The sequence below is a fragment of the Hibiscus syriacus genome, unplaced genomic scaffold (genome assembly GCF_006381635.1).
Source record: "Hibiscus syriacus cultivar Baekdansim isolate YM2019G1 unplaced genomic scaffold, ASM638163v2 tig00112428_pilon, whole genome shotgun sequence".
Lineage (NCBI taxonomy): Eukaryota > Viridiplantae > Streptophyta > Magnoliopsida > Malvales > Malvaceae > Hibiscus > Hibiscus syriacus.
In genome coordinates this window covers 140021-156823 of record NW_024063329.1, presented here as the reverse complement: position 1 = coordinate 156823, position 16803 = coordinate 140021, and the positions used below count along the sequence as shown (strand labels likewise).

The window sequence follows — 16803 nt, the reverse complement described above, 5'->3', positions numbered from 1 at the left end:
CATCGTAAGTAAATTTATTATCATACGATTATATCTATTCAATTTATCAAATTATGAGTAATCATCGTGATTATAAACATAATAATAACACTAAAAATCATTATAAAAACTCTCGATGATTAAGAGAGACTTTCACTTTTTCTTAAACTCTTTTTTCTCTTAAAACTTTAAAAATCAGACAATATTAATCATCCAAACCATCACCCGCAGTTCCAGTCGTGTGACTCTTTATTTAATTAAAAGAAGTAAGATTAATTTCGCTTTAATGATAGGAATTCTCCGTTTCATCCCACTTCGATTCAGATGTAAGTAAGATTAATATGAAATTTTTATTTATGAAAATCATACAATTTGCTAGCAAAATTAGAATCTAATATTGAGGGGACAAAATTGTTAATATCAAAAGAATATGATTTACTTGAATTTCACAATTAAATTAATTCGATAATCAGGTACATGTGTACATGGAATCGACCTTTTATGAGAGATTATTCCATGTGGAAAATGATTAGATACAGCTTAAATTAGCTATTACATGTATAGAATTGATAACATTACCTGGACCTGAAACCGACTCAAATTTCTGACAGGCTATTACATGTATAGTATAGAATTGATAACATTACCTTGGCATGGAACAATAGATGATGATCGTTCGGTCTTAAATTTTATGGGTCGGTTCGCTTTGATACTTTGAGCCAGAATACGCTATAGCAATATTTCGTCATACTTAGTAACGATTGTTAACAATGAATAACCGGTTTATTATTAATCGATAACACTAATGATCAAATTGTTAGTTTTAATATAATAAATAGAAAAGAAATTTCACTCAAGCATTAATGATCATTTATATAGTTTATCCTTATTTTCTAAAGATAACTTATTTGATCCTCATTACTTTCGAAAATAAATTATTATTATTATTTTTTTATCCTTAGAGTTAACGACAAATAGATGGAATTTTGTTGATGGTAACAAAAGGTTTCATCGAGCGTTAACGGTACATTCATTCTGATTTAGACGGAGATTCACGACCGGTAAGAGAATGACTATTGGCCAAAGTTTAGTGAAAGGAGAGAGGATTACCCTGAAGAGGAAAGGAAGAAAGGGGATTGTCTGGTTAAGTTATTTATATTGATCTTTAGTGTGCATGTTAGTCGTTTTGGAGGCTGATTTCTCTCAGTTCTCTGAACTGCATTAAAATTATGAGAATGTTGACGATGACTACGGAAAAACTGAGAATTTAGAGAAGAAGCGTGTCAAGATTTTAGTGGGTTTACTTTGATTTTTAATTTTTATTCTCTCTCATGGTCTTTCACGTCATGTCATGAATTTCAAAGTTTTATATTCGTAGTCCATCATTAAATTTACTTTAATACGATTATATCTATTCAATTTATTGGTTAAGAAAAGCCAACGAAATAATCGAGATTATCCAAAAGCCGAGATGTATGTAACTAATGGAGATCCAAAATCTAAACGTAGGATTTGGGCTAATGCTTCACCTCCGATCTAAAAGTCGACGTTAATGTCATAAAGTCCGAGTCTACATTTGAACATAAAATGCCTTTGTCTTGACCTAACTTGACTTCCGACATCCATTTCGGAGAAGCATGCAAAACTTTGACAGGTTATACTTTGAAACTTAGTGCTCCTTTCGTAGGACATGCATGTAGGGTTCAGCTACTTGCGAACGTTATTAAATATAAGTTAAAATAGACAAATGGTTCATCTATTATAAGAAGTCGCTTTGTTGAGTTACTTAACTATTAAAAGTTATAAATGATCCATCGACTATAGAACATTGTTTTGTTGAGTCCATCGACTATTAAAAGTTATAAAATTATCACCCGACAATTCATATATTCTAAACTCGTCTTCCTCCGTTAAAGTTTTTCCACTAAAATAGTTTGATTCATCTTATTAAACAAGTTGTTCAAGCGAGAAAAAGATGTAGCATTGAATTTAAACAAAGAATGGCTTTATCAATGTAGAAGACTTTTGAACCAGTATTCCAAGTCTTTGTTTGGAGATAAATTTTATACGGCATGGTAGGCCAATGCAACGAAGTTGTCTGTGTTTTTCTTCCAAAAATGAAAATTTTATAATTTTATTTATGTTACGTTGAAATCATTATCCTTCAATTTATTTTTCGATCATTCAAGACATCGACAAATTTACCTTTTTATCTACTACCACTTTATTTGTTTACTTTTATTTTAAAAAAAATACTTTAAATTCATGAAATTAAACTTAACTCCTGAAATTTATGAAACGCTAAATTATTATTATATACAATATCATCATCCGATCAGTGTAAAATCAAGATATACAACTCGTTTCCTCATTTTTTACCTCCTTATTGTTGGAATTTAAAAAAATATATACAATCATAATATTTTTTAGAAGAAAACATAATAGTATAACCTTGGTGGATCCAATTTATATTCTAAATTCGATGGAGACTCTTGTATTGAGAGCTTTTTCAAGTATTGATGTCCTAAACTATCAATTTTGGGTAAATTATGAGTTTAGTACTTACATTATTCGTTTTAATCTATTTTAACAGCTGAATTTTTAATTTTTTTTAGAACCATACCTAAATTTTAGTTTTTGTTTCATTTTAATATCCCACCATTAAAAACTTTAATTTTTGTTTCATTTTAGTACCCCGTTCAAATTTTAACATTAAGTTTTTAAAAAATTGAAAGTTTAAGTACTAAAACAGATCCAAACTGATAGTTCAGGTATTAAACGTGTTAAGCTTTTAATTGTGGGGTATTAAAATGAAATAAAAACTAAACGTTAGGTATGCTTTTGAAAAAAATTAAAAATTTAGTTACTAAAACAAATCAAAACTGATAATTTAAATACTAAATATGTAATTTACCCTATATTTTTTTCCTCGCCGTTTGATCTGATGTGACCGCAGTGCCGAGCGCTAAATGAGAAAATTAGTTTGTGAATTCGGAGGAGCATGGCAAGAGACTTGAGTGAGTTTACTTTGACCATTATATTACTATTTGTTCTATATCTCTGATGGCCATTAAATTTTAGGGTAAACTATACAAATGGTCACTAAATTTTGAGTAAGATTTTGTTTTCCCCACTAAAGTTTCAAAAATATTTCCTTTATATTCAATTATTACATTTCAACCAACGCAAACAAGTAATATATATATATTAAAATCTCTACTAGGTCCCCACTGCATATCATTCCATATTTTTTTCTTTTATTTCATTCTCTCGAACCAACCGTGCCGTGAGAGAGAAACTAGTTCGTATTGCTGTGGAAAGGAAGTGCGGGTAAGAGCTACTTGCGACTCCAATATTAGGGTAAAAGATTCTGTAATCGACAGTGTTGCCGCAATTATCACGGTGCTTTTTGCTTTTCGAATTTTTTTGTCGTGTTTGGTGTCGCCGAATTCACCTGAGTTGAGGTGCGATGGGTTTCATCGGAACACCCAGGTGCTCTCGGTGAGATAGGTATGCTCACACCGCTATTACCTGAAACAAGAAGTAAATTTAAAAGTAATGTTTATATATAAGTTGGAAAAAATTTTCCTAAATAAAAAAATAAACCTTTAAAATTTAACAGTTACAATGATTTTTTCTTGGTGCTCTTGGATCTGGATACCCTAATTTCCTTGGATCTGGATACCCTAATTTCACGGAGGCTATTCCGTGTGGGAAGAAGATGATGGATGCCAAGAGGAAGCTGCAGCATAAAATGATGGAAAATGAAGGTTTAATGATCACCATTTTCTCTCCTAATATTTTGGAGGCTGATTTCTCTCGACTCTCTAAGCTGCAATAAAACTATGAGAGATGCTGCCTATAAATACTACGGCAGATGTTGGGGTTGGTGAAAATGTTGACGATGACTACGGAAAACCTGTAACTGAGAATTTGGAGAAGTAGCGTGTCAAGACTTAGTGGGTTTACTTTGATTTTATTATCAGATAATTATATCTATTAAATTTATCAACTTATAAGTAGTTATTATGATTATATACCTGACAATAATATCAAAGATCATTATAAAATCTCTCGATGATTAAGAAAGAGTTCCATTCCTTAAACTTTATTTCTCTGTAAACTTTAAAAATCAAACAATATTAACCATCTAAACCATCATCCATCACCCGTAATTCCACTAAAAGCAATCAAGTGTGACTCTTAATTTAAATTAAAATAAGTAAACCGTACGTTTATATGCACCATAATATAATGTTATCGTCAACTTCGAATCACCCTGCAGCAAGTATACCTAGCCCTTGTACAATGTCTCAAGAAATGGTCTGCATCTTCATCTCCTCTATGACAGATCGAGCACTCTTTCGTCTCCGAAAAATTTCGACGTGCTCTTTCAACATTTGTAAGCAACCGATCTTGTAATGCTAGCCAAAGGAATATTTAACTCGTTGAGGAATCCCCAAACTCCATAAAAGCTTCCCGTTTATAGCATTACCATCTAACTCCTGCTGCATGAGTGACTTATACGCTGGTCTATTGGTAAAACGTCTGTCGGATTCCCACCGCCACCCAGGGGAATCTGGGCCCAACCGGTCATGAGGAGGTTGTACAGCTACGATCTGTTGAACGATGTCTTCCGGAAGGACATCCGAGAGCCTCTCCCAATTCCACGTGCCTGAAGGAAAGGTCATTGAGCGAACAGGAATCGGAGAAGGAGAGTCCGGTCCTGTGTCTAATGAAAACAAATATGTCAACTCTTAGATTTGCATTTTCAGAATTTTTGGATCAAATATTTTTCTCCTTTATATGAATTGGACAGCCTGTATCTTCTACCTTTATGGAAATAAAGGCATCCCTATTTTTTATTTCTTATGATGCCCCTACTAAAAGTAAAAAATTCCTTCATGTTTTCAATATATCTCTATTCTTTCAAAGGGCACAATCGTCATTTTACTACAACTTGATTTTTTTTATTAAGGTAAGGTGATTTAAAAGTAATATATAATTTAAATACTCTCAATTATTTGATAATGAACTGTCAATCAACCCGCTACAGTCGCTGGTGCTCGAACCCGCGACATCTAAAAGCATCGTTTTATTAAAAGTAATTTTTTGATTATTAACTTCTTAAAAATTATAAAATAATCATTAATTTTTTTTTATAAAATGGTAAGTGAATGTTATAAATAATGATAAATTTTGACAAGTTTAATAACTCGACAATAAAAACCATGTTGTCGTGTAAAACGTATATGTTTGCCGGTATCCGTTTATTACTTGCTTACCTGCCTGCAGACCGTGAAGAATGAAGAGGAGGAATTTAACACCGGACCACTGTCGGTTCTGATGATGAGCGTTAAAATAACACTCAGGTAATATTTCAATCTTCTGAACCCCTAGCAATGCTCATCTACATGTTGATCACACCATGCTTTACTCAGACCTGAATTTAATCTTTACGGAAGCAGGTTCTCATCAACTGTCGGAACAACAAAAAACTCCTTGGCCGAGTGAGAGCTTTCGATCGCCACTGCAACATGGTTCTGGAAAATGTAAGGGAGACGTGGACCGAGGTAGTTTCGCGTTTCCTTCTTTTGTATGCCTTCATCTTATACATTAATCTGCGTTACAGTCGAATTAAGAGGTTAAAATCGTTTCTCCGTTCGGTGCAGGTGCCGAAAACCGGTAAAGGCAAGAAGAAGGCACTGCCTGTTAACAAGGACAGATTCATCAGCAAGATGTTTCTTAGGGGAGATTCTGTTATTATTGTTCTTAGGAATCCAAAGTAAATTTAGCACAGTCTGTGCTCCCAACTTCCGTAGTTCTCTGTATTCAACGAGATAGATGGTGAGTTGCACGAGATCGTCTCGATCAAAGTTCGATAAATGCACGGATCGAATGGACTCGACTCGACCTCGAGGTTGATTCGAGTTCTTAACGAGCCGAAACGGACTACTTGATATTCGACTCGAAAATATCGTGAACAGCTCAAAAATATAATATATTAAGATTTTGTTTTTTTTAAATAAATCATTAATAATATTAATATTTATGTATTGATTTTTTAAAAAAAATACAGAAAGATTTTTATGCATTTAAGGTTCAGGTTTGAGTTTGAGTTTGAGCCTTCAATCGAGTTAAGTTTAAGATTTTTTTTTTCATTTTGAGCCTTTTCGAGCTGCTCACGAGCTTTAGTTCAGGATTTCGAATTCGAGTCGAGCTTGAAAATTTTAAACTCACGAGTTTTCGAGTCGAGTTGAGCTACATTTCAGAGTTTTCGAGTCGAGTCGAGCTCAACAATACTCAATCTCGACTCGACTCGTTTACACCCCTAATTTTAAAATGAAAAAGTTTGTGTAAGAGGTACGTTGTAAAAAAATTAAAATGACAATTTTATCTTGAAAAAAATTAATTTAATTTTGTTGGGAAATTATAAATAATGGTACATAGTATTGGTACTTATTGGTACATGGTATTGGTGTTGATATGATATGTCACATAAATTAGGGTACACTATTTGTATGATTCTTTAACTATTTGATTCTGAAATTTTGTAAACTATATATGTGTCAATTAAGTCAATTTTAATTATAATTTGATTAAATAGTTAAATTTTGGAAAGTTGTTAAAATAAAATAAAAATTAAACTTTATGTATGATTTTAAAAAAATCGAAAGTTTAAGTATTAAAATTGATAGTTTAGGTGTTAAACCCGTGGTTTACCCTAAAATCAATACAAACTCTAAACATCATTCACACTTGGATAATTTAGCCTAATGAATAAAGAGTTAACTGCATCATATGTCTCCAAACTACGACCCTCATCTCAAATTAGTCTTTAAACATTTAAACAATCCAATTTCATCCCAAAATTATGAATCTTATTCTAAATTAGTCTTTAAACTTTTAAAAATTCTAGTTTTATACCCAAAGTGAATACATTCTAAATTAGTCCCTAAACTTTTGCATCTTAAATATTATCCCCAAATTCATCTAAATATATACTCCATTTCAACCATAGTTTAACCTAATTCCCCCCCCAAACATATATTAATATAACTTGGTCTAAAGATTTTATTAAAAAGGGATTTGATTAATATACACGTATAATTTAGAATTAAATTGAAATGCTCAAAAGTTCGAAGACCTATTTAGAATGAAGATCATAGGTTGGGAATGAAAATGAAATATTAAAAGTTTGAGGACTAGTTTATAATGATAGTCGCAGTTTAGGAAGAAATTTGAAATAAGGGTCATAGATTGGAGACGTATAATGCAATTAACTCATAAATAAATAACCTGGATTCGAATCTAATTAATTGTAGGAATATGAGCGCACTTGCCAAACACGCCAGTATTTTCCATTCAAACACAACCCCTTCTTCATATAAAAGAGCAAAGCCGCTCATGTTTTATTCACGGCTTCCCATTTCGATTCATTTCAACCTGCAATGGCAGCCGAAAACAGCAGAGGAACCGTTGAACCCGCTCATGTTTGGTTACTGAGAAACTGCGAGCAAAATGAAAGCGAAAAGGTGTAAAGATGTTAGGCGTTGCAGGTATCTCGCGGCTAAAAGTGAAGCCGATCATTACGCGAGGGAGTTGAAAAGAGAGCAAGAAGAAATCATCAGTGTGCCTGATACTGGTAATATATAAACTATTAGTATTATGAATACAGCTGCTTTTCATGAATACAATTGCGCCGAAATGTTGGGAAATGGGAAATAAATCAAGTATAAGTAATTTTCCTATAACTAGATTAGTGAGAATACAAAATAAAAGCGGAAAAATAATACCCGAAATTGATAATGGAGTTCAACCAATTGTGCTTACGTCTCCGGACTGTTGCAGATCTTTTACTAAGAGAGAAAATTTACAGGTGTTTACAAAACACTCACTACTCACAAGAAAACTCTCTAGTATTGGGAGAAAAATGATTTTTGGGATGGTTTTGAAGCTAAATGAGCTAGGGTATTTATAGTTGAAACTCAAGGACTTAATCTTGTAAATACCCTAAAGCCTAGGGATTAATTGTGATTATCACATTATCATTTTTCAACAAACATCTACCAAACTTTGAAAAACTATTTTTCAAAAAAACATTTACCAAACTTTGAAAACCATTTTCAAAGAAACATTTACCAAACTTTGAAAACCATTTTTTCAAAGTTGGTTACCAAACTTGAAAACCATTTTAATAATTTCAACAATCTCCTACTTGAAGACTGATTTTAATCTGTCTTCACACCTCGATCAATGCAACAACTTTTCCAGTCTTGTTACTCTAGCATGCCAACTGAAGTTGAACACAACTTCAGTTTGTCTGTAGTCACCGTCTTTGTCAACATGTCTGCCGGATTTTGAGCTCCACTGATCTTTTCAAGTTTCAAAATCCCATCTTCCAGAAGAGACCGGATAAAATGATATCGCAATTGTATGTGCTTTGTCCTGGAATGAAAAGACGGATTCTTTGCTAGATGTATAACACTTTAACTGTCGCAATACAAGACATTGTTTTCTTGTTTCTTGCCTAACTCTTCCAAGAAACTTTGGAGCCAAACCATCTCCTTACTGGCTTCCGTAACAGCGACATATTCTGCTTCAGTTGTGGAGAGAGCAACTATCTTCTGTAGTTGAGAAACCCAACTCATTGCGGTTCCTCCTAGAGTATAGACATACCCTGTAGTGCTCCTTCTGATGTCAATATTTCCGACTAAGTCAGCATCTACATAGCCTGTCAGTATCGTATATCTACATTTGAAACAAAGTGTTTTGTTTGTGGTACCCCGCAGATATCTGAGGATCCATTTGACTGCTTCCCAGTGTACCTTGCCTGGATTATTCATGTGACTGCTAACATCTCCCACTACTTGAGCAATATCTGGTCTGGTACAAACCATGGCATACATCAGACTTCCAATTGCTGAGGCATACGGCACCTTCACCATGTGTGCACGTTCTTCCTCCGTCTTTGGTGACTGTTCTTTGGAGAGTCTGAAATGAACACCTAAAGGTGTACTTACTGGTTTAGCTTCTTGCATGTTGAACCTGGAGAGTACTTTGTTGATGTACTCAGCCTGTGATAATATCAAAGTCCCCGACTTTGTGTCTCTCTTGATCCTCATCCCAAGAATCTGCTTTGCAGCACCCAGATCCTTCATAGCAAACTGCTTTGACAATTTTTGCTTCAAGTTTATAATCTCTTGCATGTCTGAGCCTGCAACGAGCATGTCATCAACGTACAACAATAAAATAATGAAGCTATTATCGAACCTCTTGATGTAGCAACAATGATCTGCTCGGCATCTGGTAAAACCACTGCTACTCATGAAACTATCGAACTTCTTGTACCACTGTCTAGGAGCTTGTTTTAAACATACAAGCTCTTCTTCAACCTGCATACCAGGTTTTTCTTGCCTACCTCTATGAAGCCTTCTGGCTACCTCATATAGATTTCTTCCTCCAAATCACCATGAAGGAAAGCTGTCTTTACATCTAACTGCTCAAGATGTAAATTCTTTGCAGCTACAATTTTCAACACCAGTCTGATTGTAGATAGCTTCACGACTGGAGAGAAAATTCCATTGTAATCAATACCTTCTTTTTGTTGAAAACCTTTGACAACCAATCTTGCTTTATAGCGTTTGCTCCCATCGTGCTCTTCTTTGATCCTGTAAATCCACTTGTTATGGAGCGCTTTCTTGCCTGGTGGTAATTCAGCTAATTCCCATGTCTGATTTGACATAAGCGAGTCCATCTCATCTTTCATGGAAGACTCACACTTGACTGAATCCTCCACTTGCATTGCTTCATCATAGCACTCTGGTTCACCATTGTCATTCAGCAACAAGTAGTGCAAAGAAGAAGAATATCGTTGGGTTGGTTTATGAATTCTGGATGAGCGTCTCAATTCTGGTGTGCCTGGTTCTTCCTCTTGAACTGCTTCAGGACTGATCTGAACATCATTTCCAGAAATCTCCTCGAACTCAGCAAATTCCTTTATTTCATCTTCGGTATTACTTGATTCTGCGGTTGACCTGTCTTTGTACATCACATTTTCATTGAAAATGACGTCTCTGCTTCTAATGATCTTTCGATTTTCGTAGTCCCAAAACCAGTAACCAAACTCATCACCACTGTAACCAACAAATACGCATTTGTTGGACTTGGCATCAAGTTTACTTCTTTCAGCAGAGTTTATGTGTACATAAGAAATACAACCAAACACTCTTAAGTGTGAAAGGTTTATTTCTTTCTTGCTCCAAGCTTCCTCTGGTATTCCGCCATCCAAAGGAACTGAGGGCCCACGGTTGATCAGGTAAGCTGCAGTGTTGATAGCTTCAGCCCATAAAAATTTGGGCAATCCGGCATGTATCCTCATGCTTCTGGCACGTTCATTCAGAGTTCTGTTCATGCGCTCTGCTACGCCATTCTGCTGCGGTGTTATGGGAACTGTTGTCTCCATCTTGATCCCATTGTTTGCGCAAAAATCTCTGAAACTACTGTCTCTGTACTCTCCTTCATTGTCAGACCTCAACCGCTTGACTTTCAAACCAGTCTCATTTTCCACCATGGCCTTCCATTTTCTGAAGGTATCAAAGACTTCTGATTTCTTCTTCAGAAAATAAACCCACACCTTCCTTGTTGAATCATCGATGAAGGTGACATAATATAGTGAGCCTGCAAGAGATGGAACAGGGGATGGTCCCCATACATCAGTATGAACCAATTCTAACCTTTCTGCCTTGGGAGTCTTGCCAATCTTTGTAAAACTGACTTTCTTTTGTTTTCCAAAGATGCAATCCTGGCATAGTCCGACATCTACATTCTTTAGATCCGGCAGCTTCCCTTTTGACAGAAGTATCTTCATTCCTTTCTCGCTCATATGGTCGAGCCTTTGGTGCCATAGGTTTGATTTTCCATCAGCATCTGCTACTGCAATGATATTCTCTAAATTTGAGGTTACATAGAGAGTACCGGTCTTCTTACCACGAGCAATGACGAGTGCTCCTTTGGTAATCTTCCATTCACAGCCTGAAAAAATTGTACTATATCCTTCTCCATCAAGCTGTCCAACCGAAATCAGATTTCTTTTGAGGCCAGGAATATGTCTCACTCCTGTCAGCTTCCAGGTGGTCTGGTTTGGCAGCTTTAGTCGGATGTCTCCTTTTCCGACGATCTTCAAGGTTTCATCATCAGCTAGATGAACCTTCCCAAAATCACCACTGACATAGTTCTCCATGATTTCTCGGCATGGGGTGGAGTGGAAAGATGCCCCTGAATCCAAGATCCGTGATTCAATCGGACTGTTGACGCTTAAAATCATGGCATCACCTGTCTCCTCCGTCATGTTGGCAGATTCCTGTGCGCCGGTATTTTTCTTCGATTCTCGGCAATCTCTTTTGAAGTGACCCTTCTTGCCGCAATTATAACAGGTAAAATCTTTATTTCTTGTTCTTGATTTGCCCCTTCTGGATTTCGATCTGCCACGATTTGAATTTCTTTCTGAAGTTCTCCCTCTGGACTCCGTGTGCAAGGCTGAAGAGGTTGATGCTTCACCCGATTCTCTCCGTCGAATTTCTTCGCTCAGTACCAGATCCCGAACATCGTCGAATTTTAATTTGCTGTTTCCCGACGAACTGATGACTGCTGTAACAGTAGCATTCCAACTGTCTGGTAAAGATGATAAGAGAATTAAAGCTCGAACTTCATCATCAAATTCAATTTCTAGTGAACTCAACTGGGTTGTGTTTGTGTTGAGTTCATTTAGGTGTTGTTCCACCGATGCCCCTTCCGTCATCCGTAAATTAAATAATCGCCTCATCAAATGAACTTTGTTTGAGGTCGATGGCTTCTCATACATATTGGAGAGAGCCGTCATAAGACCCACCGTGGTCTTTTCATTTGCTATGTTGAAAGTAACATTGCGGGATAACGTCAGTCGGATAACTCTGAGGGCTTGTCTGTCGAGAAGAGCCCAGTCTTCATTCTTCATGCCCTCTGGTTGTTTTCCTGAGAGGGGTTGATATAGATTTTTCTGGTATAGAAAATCTTCAATTTGCATCTTCCAAAATCCAAAGTCCGCACCATCGAACTTTTTAATTTTCACCTTCCCTTCGTCTGCAGCCATCGCTCCCACTCGAATCTGGCTTCGTTTGGATCGTTTCTGACAATTTTTGCGAACCGCCGTGTATTAGAACACCTCCGTCGATAAACTCGTATCGCCGACCGAATTTCACTATTCACGAAATTCACTATTTACGTGAATAGTAATCTGAATAGTAACCTCGCAAAAAATTAACAAAATTCACAACCCAAAAACTCTGATACCAGTTGTTGGGAAATAAACCAAGTACAAGTAATTTCCCTATAACCAGATTAGTGAGAATGCAAAATAAAAGCGGAAAAATAATACCCAAAATTGATAACGGAGTTCAGCCAATTGTGCTTACGTCTCCGAACTGTTGCAGATCTTTTACTAAGAGAGGAAATTTACAGGTGTTTACAAAACATTCATTACTCACAAAAAAGCTCTCTAGTATTGGGAGAAAGAAATGATTTTTGGGATGGTTTTGAAGCTAAATGAGCTAGGGTATTTATAGTTGAAACTCAAGGACTTAATCTTGTAAATACCCTAAAGCCTAGGGATTAATTGTGATTATCTCATTATCATTTTTCAACAAACATCTACCAAACTTTGAAAAACTATTTTTCAAAGAAACATTTACCAAACTTTGAAAACCATTTTCAAAGAAACATTTACCAAACTTTGAAAATCATTTTTTCAAAGTTGGTTACCAAACTTGAAAACCATTTTAATAATTTCAACACGAAATTACTGGTTTCTTTCTGTTGTTTGGTGAGACTGCAGAGGCTGCTGAAGTGGCGGAGATACTGGCGGAGTATGGAGTAGAACCACACGAATATGCACCAGTGGTGAATGCTCTAAGAAAAAGGCCTCAGGCTTGGCTTGATTTCATGATGAAGTAAGTTCAAATTTATATTTGCATTCGTGTTTTAATCCTTCAAATCATGGCGTTATGGGTGGAATCCATTGATTCACCAACGATTCCAAGTTTTAAGTACCTAATAATTAAGTAAAAAGACAGATTCAAAGTAAACAAGCTTGATTGCTTCTCTTGGAATGAATATTTAGCTAGATTGTAGTAGTTGAGTTGTTTGATGAATTGAGTGAACGAGTCTCTAAAAAGTAGAGCAAAATGCCAAATTTGCTTTCCAATTGTTCGGCTAAAAGCTCTCTTTTAAGAAGGCCCCCGATGTGGCATTGGATCAGACTGCAACAGTTTGGGGGACCATTTTGATTCACTTTAAAGAAAAATTCTCTTTGTCTGTATGTGTGACAAAGATTTCCATACTTTTTTACTTCATGTTCATTCCCTCATTATTCTTCAGTGGAGTAGAGCCAGAAAAACACAACCTACCAACTTTTATTGATTCAAGTAGCAACCCAACTAGATGTACTTGTAAGTATGACTTTAAGTTTAAGTTTTTTTAAGGGTAAACAACGCATACAATACCTAACTATCTGTTTTAGTATCTAAACTTTTAATTTTTTTAAAAATCATACCTAACGTTTCATTTTTTGTTTCATTTTAGTACCTGCTGTTAAAAACTTAACACGTTTAATACCTAAAATATCAGTTTTAGTCCGTTTTAGTACCTAAATTTTCAAAAAAAAAATCAAAACTGAACGTTAAATTTTGAACATGGGTACTAAACTGAAATAAAAACTAAATTTTAGGTATGATTTTAAAAAAAAGTGAAAGTTTAGGTACTAAATGTTTAATTTATCCATTTTTTAATTATAAAAGAGTTGTATTGAGAGGGCTTCTTTTATTTAAAGATTCATAACAATTCAACTTCGAATATTATTAAGGTTTATATGATGATCAAATATACATTGTTGATCATCTTATGTTCATCTTTATTTTATTTTCATAAAAATCCAAGGTATTAATACAATGACTGATAAAAGGTTAAATTCTTCTACAAGTCAATGGATTATATTGTACGTTGGATTTAGTTTGTCAATGTACTTTTAAATTTTAAAATAAATTTGATATTAAATCAAACAGTAGTTGTGAAATCTGTTAAGTTAAACTATGTTATTATGTACGGGTGGATTCATGCTATATCAAGGGTGGACAAATTTGAATTTTCTTTTATTTGTTATTCATTTTATAGATTATGCCTACCCTAAGATTACCCTAAGATTTTATTTATGCTCACCCATTTTACGTTGTTAATATATGTGTGCTCACCCTAAAAAAACATTTCTAGATTCGTCATTGGTTATTAGTCTCTAATATTATGTGTAGTATATTTAGTTCCTGTTTTCTGATTTGGTTATTTTAAGTTTTTGTAATTTAATCATATCATCCTTGTATTATTTGGGTCAAAATTAGAATTTCAAATTTCAAAACACACACGGGTTAAAATGAATTAAAATGGAGTATAAGAACTAATGAGTAATGACATAACCTGACCTTGATAAAATATGCAGGTTTGAACTGGGATTAGAGAAGCCAGATCCAAGGAGAGCATTGCAAAGCGCATTCAACATTGCCATTGCGTACATATTGGGTGGATTGGTGCCACTCCTTTATGGATGGCAAAAAAACTCGAATCCGACGGAGAAAATCGAAAATTGAATTTAATGGGTCGGGTTCGGGATAATAAACGGGGACGGGGACGGGTTTGGTAATTCCAGCCCCAATTACCCGATTATTCAGCCCGATACCCGACCCGATAAATATTAAAAATAATTATTTTTTTATATATAATATTAATAACATGTTTTAAATTAACCCTTAAATATTTTTTATTATTTTTTTTCACCCCATATTGCCCCACTTTAAAACATCGTCTCCGCTTCAATTTCTAGAATTTACCTCAATTTTCGCTGTCTCATAATATTCTTTTTTTCTTTTAATAGTAAAAATAGTGCTTACACTTCTTGTTTGCAATCACGTGTGAACCTTTAATATATTTTAATAGACAAACATTGTCTAGTTAAATGGGAAAAGTCTGGTTGGTTTGCTGGTATTGTGCCACTTCCAACGAACGTGTACTTGCTGCACGGTCTTCGTCCAGTACACCATTACACACCTGAAGCCCACCACTAGCATTGGCAAGCTGGAAATTATGTTCAGCAGAATTTAAAATCAATGCAACTTGCATATTGTCTTCGTCTCTTCGACAGCAACCCTCATTTTCACCTCGCATTCCAATAACCTCATACAAGTTGTCTTCATTACACAAGCTTTAACGTTCCTCTGACAAAGCGAAGCATGTGAATTAGCCATATTAAAATCAGCCTCGGGACCTATACCAACATCACGTTCTTCCCTAGCAAATGGAACAGCAGCTGCTCTCTAGTATTAAATTCGAAAATTCTAAAAAATTTCGGTTAATTCAAAAATTAACTGAATTAACCGAAATTTATTCGGTTCGGTTAATATTTTCGAAAAAAAATTTGGTTCGATTAACGGTTAAAGAAAAAAATTGGTTAATGGTAGTTCGGTCGGTTCGGCCACCGAATTAACCGAATGAACAACCCTACCGATACCCGTTTAAATAAACGTTTATGCTAAACAGAGATACCCTTTTCCCCGCGATTTTCTCCAATTACCCGATGGGGATCCCCGTTTAAATCCCCGCGGTTTTTTAAACGGGGATGGGGGACCAATACCCGGCCCGAACCCGGCCCGTTGCCATCCCTACACTCCTTCCCTACATGTTCATCCCAAGAGCCAAGGACGCTGTGGTTGCATCAGTGGTCATCACCATAGCTGCACTACTCGTCTTCGGTTACGCCAAAGGTTACTTCACCGGAAACAAACCAGTTAAAAGCGCTCTCCAAACCGCGCTTATCGGCGCCATTGCATCCACCGCCGCTTTCGGCATTGCTAAGGTCATCCATCCCTAGCTCTTATTAACTAATGTCTGAAGAACCAGATTGTTTATCTTGCAGGGTTTTACGCTTTGTTCATGAGAACAGAACATCTGGGTTTCCACTAATCCGTTTAGTGTTGGTGTTTAGATTTAAATCCCACAGCTCCATGTAACTTTCTCCTTTTATATGTACTCTCATTAAGAGTGAATGCAAAGCTATTAGTTTACATGTTCATAAATTTATATTATGTTCGTATTCATAGATTCATAAATTACAATTTCGATCACCGTTGTTTCTTAACGACTCTCCACTCAAATTAGAAGGATAAACAAATAAAAAAAATGAGAATAAACAAAAAGTAAAGATAAAAAGAAGGAATGTATTAATGGGGCTGATAATCTGATCCAACCAAAAATTTGCAGAGAAGACAAGCAAGCTTGATGGTCCCAATGTCCCATATTTGATCAGGACAGAAACAAACTAAAGTCACGCATGCTCCCATGTGCCTTTCAAGACAGATCTCATGCTATATATATATGCAACTATCTCATGCTATATATATATATATACATTATACAGCATTAATGTAATAAAACAAATCAATATAGTATTGATTCCTTCATGACGGTAGCCAAGAGCTAAATGCCATATGATGCCACCATATGCATGTGCATTCCATTTTCTCCCTTTATTTCTATATAATGGAAACAAATCTCACCAAGCTTTGTTCGGTCAATTACCTCTACAAATAACATTCATGGCAGAGGCTGATTCTTCTCCAACTCTACTCAACAGCGGTGCCGACGGCGGCCGTGAAAGTGAAAGACGGCCACTTCCTGACGCACTTCATGTCTACGGTGGCGAAGGCGCTTACAGCTACACCAGAAACTCCTACTTTCAGGTCTATA

General features: G+C 35.4%; 1 protein-coding gene and 1 pseudogene across 1 annotated transcript; both read left to right on the top strand.

The window, feature by feature from the left end:
- The first annotated feature begins 5214 nt into the window (after window positions 1-5214).
- On the top strand, window positions 5215-5789 carry LOC120179504 (annotated as a pseudogene).
- A 1711-nt stretch (window positions 5790-7500) lies between these two features.
- On the top strand, window positions 7501-16121 carry LOC120179503 (vacuolar iron transporter 1-like). Its single transcript, XM_039185083.1, has 4 exons — window positions 7501-7624; window positions 12851-12965; window positions 14504-14600; window positions 15728-16121. The coding sequence occupies exons 1-4, from the start codon at window positions 7501-7503 to the stop codon at window positions 15926-15928; spliced, it is 537 nt and encodes a 178-aa protein (XP_039041014.1). The 3' UTR covers window positions 15929-16121.
- Window positions 16122-16803: the final 682 nt, after the last annotated feature.